The sequence below is a fragment of the Arachis ipaensis genome, chromosome B2 (assembly GCF_059453495.1).
Source record: "Arachis ipaensis isolate K30076 ecotype BB chromosome B2, ASM5945349v1, whole genome shotgun sequence".
In the NCBI taxonomy this organism is placed as follows: Eukaryota; Viridiplantae; Streptophyta; class Magnoliopsida; order Fabales; family Fabaceae; genus Arachis; species Arachis ipaensis.
Window position 1 is genome coordinate 23,708,099 of NC_142437.1, and position 14,102 is coordinate 23,722,200.

General features: G+C 31.5%; 1 protein-coding gene and 1 long non-coding RNA gene across 2 annotated transcripts; both read right to left on the reverse strand.

Moving 5' to 3' along the window:
• Positions 1-4,176: 4,176 nt before the first annotated feature.
• Positions 4,177-8,231, reverse strand: LOC148573311 (uncharacterized). The gene is made up of 5 exons (XR_015905206.1): positions 7,896-8,231; positions 7,166-7,232; positions 7,004-7,046; positions 5,564-5,616; positions 4,177-4,430 (listed from the first exon to the last, which is right to left on the reverse strand). It is a non-coding gene; the product is annotated as an uncharacterized LOC148573311 (long non-coding RNA).
• Positions 8,232-9,927: 1,696 nt separating this feature from the next.
• Positions 9,928-12,257, reverse strand: LOC107625100 (ABC transporter D family member 1-like). The gene is made up of 8 exons (XM_088505726.1): positions 12,057-12,257; positions 11,585-11,899; positions 11,209-11,513; positions 11,024-11,147; positions 10,722-10,919; positions 10,493-10,640; positions 10,293-10,381; positions 9,928-9,975 (listed from the first exon to the last, which is right to left on the reverse strand). The coding sequence occupies exons 1-8, from the start codon at positions 12,249-12,251 to the stop codon at positions 9,928-9,930; spliced, it is 1,422 nt and encodes a 473-aa protein (XP_088361852.1). The 5' UTR covers positions 12,252-12,257.
• Between the last annotated feature and the right edge of the window lie 1,845 nt (positions 12,258-14,102).

Consider the following 14,102-nt stretch of genomic DNA (forward strand, 5'->3'; position numbering starts at 1 on the left):
ATATGATTTATGTTTGGCAATTCTATACTAAAATTGATTTTGATAAAATGAAATTGTTTGGATAATATTAGTTAAAATCACTTTTAGATAGATAATTAGTTAATTACTAAAAAATATAATATTAAATTATAATATTATATTTTAGTATATTTAATCCTTTTTTATACTTCTTTTAGTATATTTTTTATATAATATTTTTTTATAAGATTCTATTTTAGTTTATTATAACTTTTTAATAAAAATTAATATTTATTTATTAAATTAAAAATAACATATAAAATAATATATTTTAGTACTTTTTATGAGTACTCTCAATAATCTTATTTTGTTTATTGTTTTGGATTCTAACTTTTTACTAATTATGTTTTTATTATTATTTATAATTAATTTTTTATTTAATTTATCATTTTTAATAGGAACAATAATACATATTATAACAAATTAGAATAATAAACAATGAACAAGAATTATAATAATAAATTTTACAATGTCAAACAAAAAAATTCTATAATTTTATTAGTACTCTCAGTATTCTTTTATTTAGTATTATTTTAAACCGTAAAATTTTATTACTTATGATTTCATTGTTATGTATGATTAGTTTTTTATTTACTTTATCATTTTTAATAAAATCAATAATTCATATTATAATAGAATTACAATAACAAATTTAATAAAAAATCAAAATATAAAAAAAGTACTAAAAATTGAAAAAAATTTAAAATATTTGAAATGACTTGAAACAAATATAAAAATTCTTTTGAAAAAAAATCAATAATGATCATCAAAGGTGAACTCACGTTGAAGTGAATGCAGAAGCAACAATTTTTTTGCTTCCAGTAAACGCACTTTTAAGCTGCAAAATCACTTCTGCGTTTAGAGGAAAAAGATTGCCAAACATCAAAAAGCAGCAGCGTTCAAAGAACTTCAACGCACTTTCCTCTCAAACGGGTTTGCCAAACACACCCAATATGTTTTGATAATGCTAGTGAATTTAGATCCCAAGCATTTAATGATTTTTGTATGTCAACTGAAATTACGATAAAAGAACCTGTTGTTATGTACACACTCAAAATGGTCTAGCAGAATCATTATTAAACGCCTCTCGTTAATAGCTAAATCATTACTTATGAGAACTAAAATGTCTGTTTTAGCATGCGACATGCTATTTTTCATGCTACAGCACTTATACGCATTAGACCAACAAGTTATCTTAAATCCTCCCCATTACAACTGACTTGCGGTCAGGAGCCAAACATTTCTCATCTTAGGATATTTGAATGTGCAGTTTATGTCCCAATTGCTCCACCACAATGCACAAAGATGGGACCCCAAAGAAAATTGGAGATATATGTTGGTTGTGAATCTCCGTCAATTATAAAATACTTTAAACCCACGACGAGTGATTTATTTAAGGCAAGATTTTCTGATTTTCACTTTGATAAAATAATTTTTCCAAAATTAGGGGAAGAAAATAGTCAGTTGAAAAAAGAGATGACTTGAAATACATTGTCATTATCCATTTAGATCCTCGCACTAGACAATGTGAATTAGAAGTACAAAAGTCAATTCATATGCAAAATATTGCAAATCAATTACCACACGCATTTACTAACCTAAAGAGAGTAACCAAATCTCACATTCCAGCTGCAAATGCACCAATAAGAATAAGTGTCTCAGAAGGACAAATTGTTAGTGCAAATGAAATCAATTCACGTCAAAAGCGTGGAAGACTAATCAGTTCTAAGAATAAAAATACCGGAAAAAAGAGAGAGATAATTAATCATGATGGTCATAATATGGAGACAAGTACTCAGAGGAGATTCGAATACATAAATATTGATGAAACCTCTGAAGAAGTTCAGGTACTTGAAAATGAAGAGATCTCAATAAATTATGTCACTACCGAAAAAATATGAGACCGAAAGTATACTATTGTTGATAACATTTTTACTTATAATATTGTTGTTAAATTAGTAAAGCAAGATGAGGATCATAAACTAAAATCTGTCAAAGAATGTAGACAGAGAGATGATTGGCCAAAATTAAAAGAGGCAATTTAAGTTGAATTAACTTCTCTTAAAAAAAACGTAAACTTTTTGGTCTTATAGTCAAAACACCTGAAGGTATAAAATTAGTGGGATACAAGTAGGCTTTTGTACGCAAATGCAATGAGAAAAATGAAATAGAAAGATAGAAAGTTCGACTAGTAGTACAAAGATTCTCACAAAAATTAAACGTGGTATTGACTATATGAAAACATATTCTCCTGTGGTAGATTCAATTACGTTAAGATATTTTATTACTCTAACAGTGCATGAAAAACTTAAGATACGTCTAATGGATGCTGTTATAGTCTATTTATACAGCTCAATTGATAAAGAAATTTATATGAAAATCTCTTAAAGATTTAAAGTGCCTGAAGCATATAATAGTTCTTCGAAAATTTGTTTAGTAAGACTTCAAAAATTCTTGTATGGATTAAAATAATCTGGATTTATGTGGTATAAATATTTCAGTAAATACTTATTGAAAGATAGAAACAAAAAATGACTATGTATTTCCATGTGTGTTCATAAAAAGGTTTGAATCTAAATTTGTTATTATTGTAATATATGTTGATGATTTAAACACGATTGGATCACCCGAAGAGATTCCAAAAACTGTAGATTATTTAAAAAGAGAATTTGAAATGAAAGATCTTGACAAGATAAAATTTTGCCTTAATTTATAAATTGAACATTTTAAGGATGGTATATTCATACATCAATCAACTTATATTGAAAAATTTTTGAAAAAATTTTATATGGACAAGGCACACTCATTAAGTACTCAAATGGTAATGAGATCACAAGATGTGGATAAAGATCCATTTCGACCTTGTGAAAGTAATGGAGAGCTCCTTGGTCTTAAAGTACCTTATTTTAGTGCTATTGCTGCACTAATATATCTCGCTAACAATACAAGACCAGATATAACATTTTCAGTAAACTTGTTACCGAGATTTAGTTCTTATCCAACTAGAAGACATTGGAATGGTATCAAACATATATTAAGATACCTTCAACGATCTATTGATAAGGGTTCGTTTTACTCTAATGAAACAACATTTCAGTTAGTTGGATATGCAGATGCATGTTTTCTTTCTGATCCGCATAAAAGCAGGTCACAAACAGGTTATCTATTCACAAGTGGAGGAACAACTATATCTTAGCGCTCAACGAAGCAAACTATAGCGACAACCTCCTCAAATCATGCAGAAATATTGACAATTCATGAAGCAATTCGAGAATGTATTTGACTTATGTCAATCACCCAAATATGTTCAAGATATGTGGTTTATCCATGAAGAAAATACCAACAGTCATATACGAAGATAACTCTGCTTGCATACATAAATTAAAGAAAGGATACATCAAAGGAGATAGAACAAAAACATATCTCACCAAAGCTCTTCTACTCTCATGATCTTCAACAAAGTGTTGATATAGACGTTCAACAAATTCATTTCAATGGTAATTTAGCAGATTTGTTCACTAACGCACTACCTACTTTAACATTTAAGAAGCTAGTATACAAGATGGGGATGCGCCGACTAAGAGATATCAAGTGATGTAATTATTAACACTACAAAAAAACAGGGTTAAAACGGCGGTTATTTTGGGGAATTACGGTGGTTAGAACCGCCATTATTACCGAAAATGGCGCCCCCAAGAAACGCCGTTATTCTGGGTGCCATTCTGGTTATTACGGCGGTTCTCTGAGGGTTAAAATGGCGGTTTCTGACTTGTTTAAAATGGCGGGTATAACCGCCGTTTTTTCCAGGATGTTGTGGCATCATTTCTGTTTAAAATGGCGGTTTTTAACCGCCGTTTTTACCATTATAACCGCCATTTTTACCAGATTATAATGGCATCTTTTGTGTTTAAAATGGCAATTTCTAACCGCCGTTTTTACCAAGTTATAATGGCATCTTTTGTGTTTAAAATGGCAGTTTTTAACCGCCATTTCTACCAGCGTATAATGGCATCGTTTTCATTTAAAATGGGGGTTTCTAACCGGCGTTTGTACCTAATTATGATGACAATTTTATGCTTTTTAAAATAAGATTGAAACTACCAATTTAAAGTGATATTTTCAAAACTCACTTAAAAATCTCATAATAACTAAAAGGCATAATCATAAATCAAACATCATTAGATGATTTTTAATTCATACATGATCCAAAAGTCATAATCCAAGTCATAATTGAAATGTCATAATCTAAAAATAAAGTATCAAAGTAACATTTTTCAATAATACGTCTTAACATATAATTCTTAATATACGTCTTAACATATCAAGCAAGGTCATGCTTCCTTATTGCTTGCTCCAGAAGACCTACTTCCTAACTCTTTTGGTGATGGAATCTCACTATCCTGATCCAATCCCTACAACAAAAATATAACTATTATGAGCACAAGAAATGCAAAAAAATGGCATATATTGATATACATTTATCATGTCTAATTACATAGCATTGATACAATAATGAAACTAATTTAAAATTATAGAGCCAACTAATCACTTGAAAACATTTAAAATACAAGGCCAGTCCAATCATTCAGAGATTCAGCCTTTAATTGATGCTCTAAATCTCTAATACATAAAGTAAGGTTACATTTGTAAAACAATCCATTATGCTTACTTTTCAATAATATATTAACTAACTAACTAAAAAGAGAGTAAAACAACAACAACAACAATTATTATTATTATTATTATTATTATTATTATTATTATTATTATTATTATTTTAGTAATAACAATAATTATCCTATTTTTGATTTACGTTTTGGGCTCAATTATATAAATCAAGATATCTTTTCATGGTTAAAAAAGCATATATAGCATATTTGTACCGAAAGTCAAAACTACTGGCCTCTCGGCCTTCTGCACCATGAATACAATTTTATTATTTATTTATATTCACTTACAATAAAAGAGATGAAATTTATCCAAACGAAACTAAAGAAATTTTCTTCACTCTTTGGTGTACTATCCTAATTGTAATATAATATATAAATTAATAAACTAAAAGTTTAAACATTAAAAATATATCACTGTCATTTATAGATCAGGTTTCGATCATATTTCATTAGTACAAGAAGTTGCCTTAAACCAGATTTTCACCAACATAAGGTACAAACAGAGATCCTAATGAGAACTCATACCAACATGAGATGTGTTCCCAATACCATCAATACCATTGAATACTAATTTCCCTCTAACTAGCAAGCATCAGCAAAGTTTCTTAAATTACTCTATAAATAGTGGCACCCAATATTAATTTTAATAATTTGAACCCGAACCCCCCCCCCTTTTTTTTCTCTTTCTCTCTCAGTTATGAATTCTCTAAATAATGGCTCAAACAACCAGTGGCAATTTGCAAGAAACAACACACTAGGAAAAGACATTTTCCTTCTCAAAGTGGGTTTCATTCAAAAGAGGAACAAACCATTCAACTAAGATTAATGTCATTATAAAACTCCAAAGATTTTCAAGTTATAGTGAGCATACAAACCTGTTTTCCATCTTGTGGATAAGGGAGTGATTGCTCTATGTATGCAGTGGTTCCTAATGAAATCAAGATTCAATTTGCAAATAGCCAATTATAAACATTGTGAACCTTCAAAGAAATACGAAAAAGCAAGATAATGATTCCAAAACTATAGTAATAAACTGAGGAATTGTTACCAACAATCTATAACTAAAGGCACATCATCTATGATAGAAATTATAAGCAATATCAGACCAACATTTTGAGAATACTGATAGGAGAAGCACACAAAATATCAAAACATTTTATAACACAATCAATATTTCATTTTTTTGTAATTCAACAAGTACACATTAAGATTATTCCCGGTAGCAAGGGAGCCGAGAAAATGAAAGGGGCACCCTATGAACAAAGGATCCTCAAAATATCAAAATTTTGACTTCTTACATTAACAGCAGCTTCGGATTTATAGTAACAAGATCTCTTAATGATTCTGTACAGTATCCACTGCTTCCCAAATGTATTCATGAACTTAATGTACTTAACTAACAGCCAATCCATCCAAAGTTTCCATCAACTCTACATTTTTGTATTGCAGAAAATTTAGAAAAAAAAAACTAAACATTAACGTACAAGTTTACTAAGATGCTTACAATAAATCAAATCACATCAGCTAGAATTGTCAACATATTATGCTTGCAAACCATGTGATAGAATAGAAAAAAAAAAAGGGAAAGGAAAAAAAAGAAAAGATAAGGAAGTCAAGATTTAAAACTTCAGGCTAAAACCACCAATAACAAGAGAAAATAGACAATTGGACTGAAGCCTATGACGATTCAATTGTATCTAACTATCTATTATTGGGGAAAACATTGATGGTTCAACTCACCATCAAAGCTAAGAATGAATAAGTGACAGTCAAGATAATGGAGCTTACATGTATCCAGCCTAAAGGAAAGAGTGATAAGCTGTCCTAAACTTCAAATATTTTTTCTTCATTCAATGTTGAACACTGAACAAGAAATTAAATTAGACATACATTTCTCAACTAAAAGTAATTAAAATGACAACAAACAATTTAAAAAAATCATTAATGAATCATGAGAGAATTACAGCATGTTAATCAAATCTAAGTGCAATGATATGTTAATCAAATCTAATAAGTAAGATCATAGTGAAACAGGACATGATCAGTCCCAATTATTAAGTTCAAATTTCCAACATGACTACTGCTGTACCGCATGTATAAAATATAAGTACTAGCCTTCAATAGAGCAACTCAGATTGCTAGCAAGAACAGATGACTCGAACTCATTTACAGAGCAAGGGCATATTTTGATTTCTAGAATTTATCCAAAAGATATAAATAAATAAAAAAATAAATGTTCAGTTAATGCAAAAAATATTGAACAGAGCAAGGGCAGCAGAGCTAAACAACTACAGAGATTACTCATTTATAACTACCTAGGTGAGCAGATCGTGTGGCCAAACCCAGTGGTGTTTCCTTCTGCAAACACAAAGCAGCTAACATTTAGTTTATTAAAATAGAAAGAAGCAAATTTAGGATGACTGCAATCATGTTGATGAATTATTAGAAGTTTAAAAACAAATTTAAATCAAAACTACCTGCTGTTAGTGTATTAAACAGTTTAGGCATTTGGCATTTGGCAATCACTGCTGCGTCAGGAGCATTCTTAAAGCAATAAAATTACAATAATGATGTTAATAGTACTTGATTTAGCATTCATGGAAATTAAATCTAAAATATGGCACCACAAAGCTTCACATGGTAACTAACTAATAAGATATATACTATTTATTGTTTTCAACAATTTTAATGGGCTAATTGTTACATATTTCTTGAGAACACTTAAGAAATTAAACGTAATATTATAGATGAAATATCAATAATCATTCCTCTCTTTTTACAAAATCTTGAAAACAAGAGATACTATTTTGTTAAAAATCAAAGAAACCATGTTCAAGTAAATTTGATCTGTTGCACTTATTTAAGCCTAAACCTGTTTTAGATTCCAACTGTGAACCTTTCAGCAGATTTAGTCTTCAATAAAACAATTGAACGAGCTCATCAATTTAAACTTTGAAGTAAAATGTCTTGTAACATACAAATTAATTTATGACATCATTAAATCAACTATCAACTAAATCTAAATGTTTTTGCTTATTCTTACAGCATTCTTCTTCCCAGATTATCCTCTATGACATCATTAAATCAAATATAACCTCAAAAGGAAGTGCGAAGTGCGAAGTGCGAAGTGCAGAAAAGGAAAATCAAAAGGAAAAAGAGATGTTAAGCGAAGATTCGTGAACATGCAGCATAAAACATTAGAATAACCTCAAAAAAGCTGAGTAGCAATGGCAAGAAAGAGCCGTCGGCGGCGACAACGAGCTCGGCGGCGTGAGGGAGTGTAGTAAACTAGTGGCAATGAGCAACGTCAACGGCAGATCTGAGATCCGAAAGAAGGGAGGGTGAAAGGTTGAGATCTGAGATCTGAGATCAGAGATTTGAGGTGAATGTAGCCTAGAACAAGGGATGGTGAAAGGTTGAAGAGGAAGCGGCGGTGGAGGTTGAAGAGGAAGCGACGGTGGAAGTTGAAGAGGTAGCTACGGAGAGAGACGAAGGAGATCAGGGATAGAAGGGAAATTGTAAAGCGAGCCCTCATCTGTTTCAAGCTAGGGTTACTGTAAATTTTTATATTATATACGTGTGAAAATGGCGGTTCAAAACCGCCATAATCACTTGAACCGCCACCAAACTCAAAGTTCATTATGGCAGCAACTAAAAATGCCATAATAATCGGTTATTAAGGCGGTTTTTTAAAACCGCCGTAATATTAATGCCATTTTAAACTCTTTTTTTTGTAGTGTAAGGGGAGTAATACAGGTTATACTCTTTTCTTTAACCATGGCTTTTATCCCACTGGATTTTTCCTGGTAACGTTTTTAACGAGGCAGTTACCTAACGTATTACACTAGGAATATCCAAGGGAAGTGTTATAATATATCTATTATGGATGTCCTATATTGTAACTGTATTTTAAATTTCAATAGATAGAATCAGTTAACTTAGCTGAGTCAGCTAGAAATTAGACTCTTAGTTATAAATAATCCCTTTTTGATATTCTATGTACAACATAATCATTAATAAAATCGTCTACTATTCTCCCTATTCTCTTTCTTCTCTTTTTTCGTCTCAAATTCTAATCCTTATTTTCATAACAATTTGACCATTTTTAAATTTGAAGAAATTAATTTTACTCAATATTTTTTTTGTTGAGGCTTATCTTGGATAATCAACAATAGAGTTGACAAAAGGTGGAATTGGCATCATATTTTATGAGAAAAAATCCCAAAAAAAAAAAAATTTCACCGTAAAAATTAAATAACAAAAAATATTACTTAATTTTTGTAATACTTTTTTAAGTGTTATTAAAATTATATAGTCATTATAAGTATTATAGTTTATAATCATAGATAATTAAACACCATTGCATGCATCCAATTTCAAAGCTTAAAAATAAAGTTTTAGAGAATTAAAAAATGTCTAAACATGTTCACAACTAGAAAATAGATTAATACATACAGATTTACAGACAGATTTAGTCTTTATTACAGGCAGATTTTTGGTTACCGACGAAATTACCGACGGATTTTGTTCCTCTGTAAAAGCCTCGTCGGAAATTATTTACCAACAGATTTTTTTCCGTCGGAAAATTACCGACGGATTTTTACCAGTTACCGACGAATTTTTCCTCTATAAATTCTCCATCCATTTCCCTGAAATGTCAAAATTTCCGACGGATTTTTCGTCTGTAATTACAGACGAATTTTCTGACAGATTTTCTGTCGGTAATTACAGACGGATTTTCCGTCTGTAAATACAGACAGATTTTCTGACAGATTTTTCGTCTGTAATTTGAAACTTGAAAAATCATCCCACACTCTGAATACAGACAGAAAATCCGTCTGTAAATTCGTCGGTAAGGTAAAATAATTTTTTTTTAAAATTTTTTATTGCAAAATAAATATTTTAGATTTGTTTTTTAAATTTACTCCATCAAACACACTATAAATTGAAAAAAGAAAGCCAAAAATCACATAGATAAATATAATATTCATTACATGATACCTATAAAATTGGATGTTATTTTTCAACACCATTATCCAATATCTCACTGTCTCAATAAAAAGATACTCCAAAATTTCTTTTAAACTACAACAGAGAAAGGCATGACTTCAGCCTAAATTTTAAAACTATTTCCTCATGCTCTCTTTAAAGTTTAAACTCTCCAATCTAATCTGAGTTACATGATTCTTCACTCCATGGTAGACTCTTGTGTGGCTGAAACTTGAAAGTATTTGTTCATCTACTTCTTCTTTGATTTGTTTGCATTGGACTGAGCATATGCAGTTTTCTAGTGTCAAAAAATAGGACATGGACAGATTTTAGAAGTCTAGCGATGTTTTATAGGATTAAGAAAAAATGAAGGAAGATAACAAAAACACAACTTTAAAACAGAACTGCAAGAGAGAGAGAGAGAGAGAGAGATAGAGAGAGAGAGAGAGAGAGAGAGAGAGAGAGAGAAAGAGAGAGATGCTTGCATAACTATATTTAAAAAAGTCAGCACAATCCAGTAAGATGTACAATTTAAAAACTTCAATCTAATAATAACTATATTTAAAAACAATCACATATTATTTTTGCATAAATAGATAAATTGAAATTAGATACCTGCTGCTTGAAATCATAAGGGTCAGCACCCTTCTCCTTCATGTCAGCAGTTTTTGCAGTTTCTCTCTCAACTTCCTTCTCATAAGATACTAATAGAGTAGATACTTGAATGCTGAAATTACTATAGCTCTAAATTTATTTATCTCAACTAAAGCATATCTTGAGAATGCTTTCAGAACTGACTAAATCCTAAAAACGACAATCAGCAGCAAGTAAAACTTTCAAGGCAATATCATTATCAATCGGAGTACCGTAGAACCCATAAGTTGCAGGAGTGTAGAACTTGAGTACAGCAAAGTTGTAGTTGCATATGCATATAAATATATGTTTACCACCAAACAATAATATCTAAGATTTTCATAAATAACTCAGACACATGTAGAATTAATCTATTATGACAGGATAGTTGTCCATCCCCACCATATATACGTCTGTGTGTGTTAAGAGCATATCTACAGAAGGTACTACCAATACTTTGCTCATGGCAGCTACTCTTAGTGGCAATGGCCTCAAATTACTTTTAATTTGGGGAACAGCAGATGGTGAAATAGTAGAATTCATGGATGTAGATGATGATATCACTTCTGTGATATATGATTGTGCGCTTGACTTTGAGAATCCAGAACCCTGGACAAGAGAAGAAGAAAATAGGAGGTAGGGAATACTTCATATTAATATAAAATAATGAACATTGAAGATATCACAAGAACCAGAATCAGAAATATTTGAACCTTTTTGTTCGTGGTAAATGCTTCTTGAACTGTCTCTGCATCACGCTGTCGCTTTGTCTGAGATGCCTTCATTGTATCAATCACCAATTCAGAAGAAGAGTCCTCCTTGTAGCAAATTTGAATCCTATAAATAATAGCATAGATCCAAAGTTGAACAGCAACAAGCAGCATAGTAAAGTTCAAACCTTCTATAACGAACACTCCAGCCTCCCTCACCATCTAAGGATAAAACTACATCATGGAATGCAACTAATGTTGGACGATGTGATATGGTAATGCATGATGTTCCCATGGCCCGAACTTTAGTACAAAACCGTTCTTCCATGTCAGTTGTGACAGCACTTGTGCATTCATCTAGAATTGCAAATTTAGGCTTATGGTAGAAAAGCCTAGCCATGCTTAATCTTTGTTGCTCACCCAAAGAAAGTTCATCACCCCAGTTTACCTCTTTTTCAGGGGGGTAACGGTCCAAAAGATACTCGAGATCAACCTTGGACAGATGTGCAAGCAATTCAGATGAATAATAAAGTAAAGAAATATAACAATTCAATATAACTAGACAGTAATATGGCATTGAATTATCAGAATAACAGCAACTGTAGCACCAAGGTACTTCAATAAAAAGTCCTGAATCATGCCAAACCACCAATGGTCATGTAGGACACTACTCAAATGCCTAACCAAGGTCTTAAACTTCTGCTGAATATGGGCATCTTCTCTCATCTCTCCACCATAAAATGATATACTTTCCGAGTGAGTCCTCAATCGCGAGTGAAGCTGTCGATAGTCTCCTTCCAGTTGCTGCTCTCTGGACATTAGTTTACTAAATGGAGGAGAGCATTTTCTGATTGTGGTCCCAGCTACAAGTACATAGCCCTGAAGAGGAAACAACATTTATTGAGAATATAAAGAATGATTTCTGCGTAACATTTGTCTGACAGTCTCCAGCCATCAGCAACATATCTAGAAAAAATGTTAACAGTAACTGTCAATGAGACATCTGCATAACAGAAAACTTCAATTATGGTGGTACCAATATCCAGAAGACATATTTTGGACTTGCATATGAACACAGCCGCCAAGTGTATAGCAGTCCATCAGTTAGTGCAGTTAAATCATCCCAAACAATTTCACTTAACTTTGAGCAGAACCGTGGCACATCGCTTGCAATTCTGTGCTCTGGGTTAGTTATCCGACCATCACAATGTGATATTTTGTAGTACACCATATTCTGGAAGAAAAACAAATAATAAATACAATACTGACAATATAAGCAGAAATTCACAGTTTCATGAAGAAACTATTCTGGTGAATCCATAATCTTTATGCACCATAAGCCCCACAATAAAATTCTGGAAATATTTTGTGATTTCAAATACTGAGAATTGAGAGTAAATAAGGAAGTGAATTTGACTTATAAACAGGTAAGAGATAACAAACTCAAGTAGGATTAACGTAAAAAATAAATGCAGATACTTCCAACGACTGCAGGAACCCCTAAACATATCAAAAGTGTAGTATAAACACCAAATATATACAACTAGTAGTAGTATTATTAGAACAGAGGGCAAGTGATGCAGAGTCTGAGTTACAACTAGTCTACAAATGAAATTACACTACTATTCACTCTGCTTCTGCTCTTGCTCTTATTGGATCCCCCAATGCAAAATATACATCTTATTTTTCTGGGTATGATGCATTTATATCTGGTAATTTAATAGTGTAACACTGTATATGTTCACCAGGAACAAGAACAGGAACAAAAACTGGTCAATGTGGGTAATGTCAAACAGAAAATAATACCAACAATCAACGTCACATGATGAATAAGAAGAGATTGATGTGTGTAAGTGGCATTAGCAAAAAATGAAAGCATAGAACTAAGTACACATTTCCACAGGATCAAAAAGAAGCACAACATCTGATTAATTATCATAATCAACGTTTACACTCAGTGGAAGTCGAATGATATAAATAAAAATCCCAAGCATGCATATAGATAAGTTATTTTTGATAATTTGATTTTGATGCATGACAAGCATGCATAAGTTTTTCACATAGGCATCCAATGACGTGTTGCCATATCATTGAAAGTATTTGGCCGTTATAATAATTACTTCAAAATTCATAGAAGCAGGGAATAAGAATAGATGAGCTTATATAACATTTTATATTGACACTTAAATCTATATTTTCTGTTGTTACTTTTCCTCACATGTCCAAGAAAAAAAATAATTAAATGCATGTGGCCTCAATTTTTCAAGTAAGCAATCCAAAAGAAATAGTAAAGTGAAATTGATTGAAATTGACTATCAGAAACTGCTTCTCTAGTTAGTTATTAGACTCTTTTTAAAATTATATTTAATATAAAAAATTATACCTTATCTCCATCAGTGAGGGACAATCCTTTCTGCTGATCTACTTCTGAAACTTGAAAACAGTGAAAATAGTGACACCACTGGTGAATGCTTGAGTAGAATAACATGGAAGCCCCAAAAGACTTAAGAATTATAGAGAGCACCAAAAAACACTAACCATTAACTTCCAAAAGGTTATTTCTGCTCCCATCAGTTCAAGAATCCTCAGAATCATTGGATTTGGTTGTCAAGCAGTGTCTTGCCTCAGTTTGTTTGCCTGAAATTCTCGCTGCCACTGATCCGCGGCGCAATCTCCTGTATATGATTGGATTTGGTTGTCTTGCCTTTGTTGTTTCAAGATATTGCAAACCAAAATGAAGAAGTCAGTGAAACAAAAAGTCAACTATTGTTCTGTTCTAAAACAGAAGGCATACTCAAAGATGATCAAACAAGTGGATCACTGGATTTTAAAACAAGCAAAAAGTCACTGCTCTATAATACATTAACAACTCCTGAATCATTTGCATTCAGAAATTGAAAATAAATCCTCAACCCACCTATATATGATGACACACTTTAATTTCCTAATTTGGAGGAATGCCACACTTCAAAATCAAAGCTATAACTATAACTGATTACACAATGATCCATCATAACAGGGAATTGTTTCATAGAAGCTGCAATTCTTCCTCCTTAACTAAAGTAAAAAAAGATATGTGATT

Bases quoted from the DNA above. Each gene is read 5' to 3' on its own strand.
- LOC107625100 (XM_088505726.1), bottom strand. From the start codon at position 12,251: ATGGTGTACTACAAAATATCACATTGTGATGGTCGGATAACTAACCCA. The intron at 11,148-11,208 runs GTTTGAACTTTA...TATTATTTATAG, and splicing joins TGGAGTGTTCGTTATAGAAG to GATTCAAATTTGCTACAAGG. The intron at 10,920-11,023 runs GTTCAAATATTT...TCTCTTGTCCAG, and splicing joins CATTTACCACGAACAAAAAG to GGTTCTGGATTCTCAAAGTC.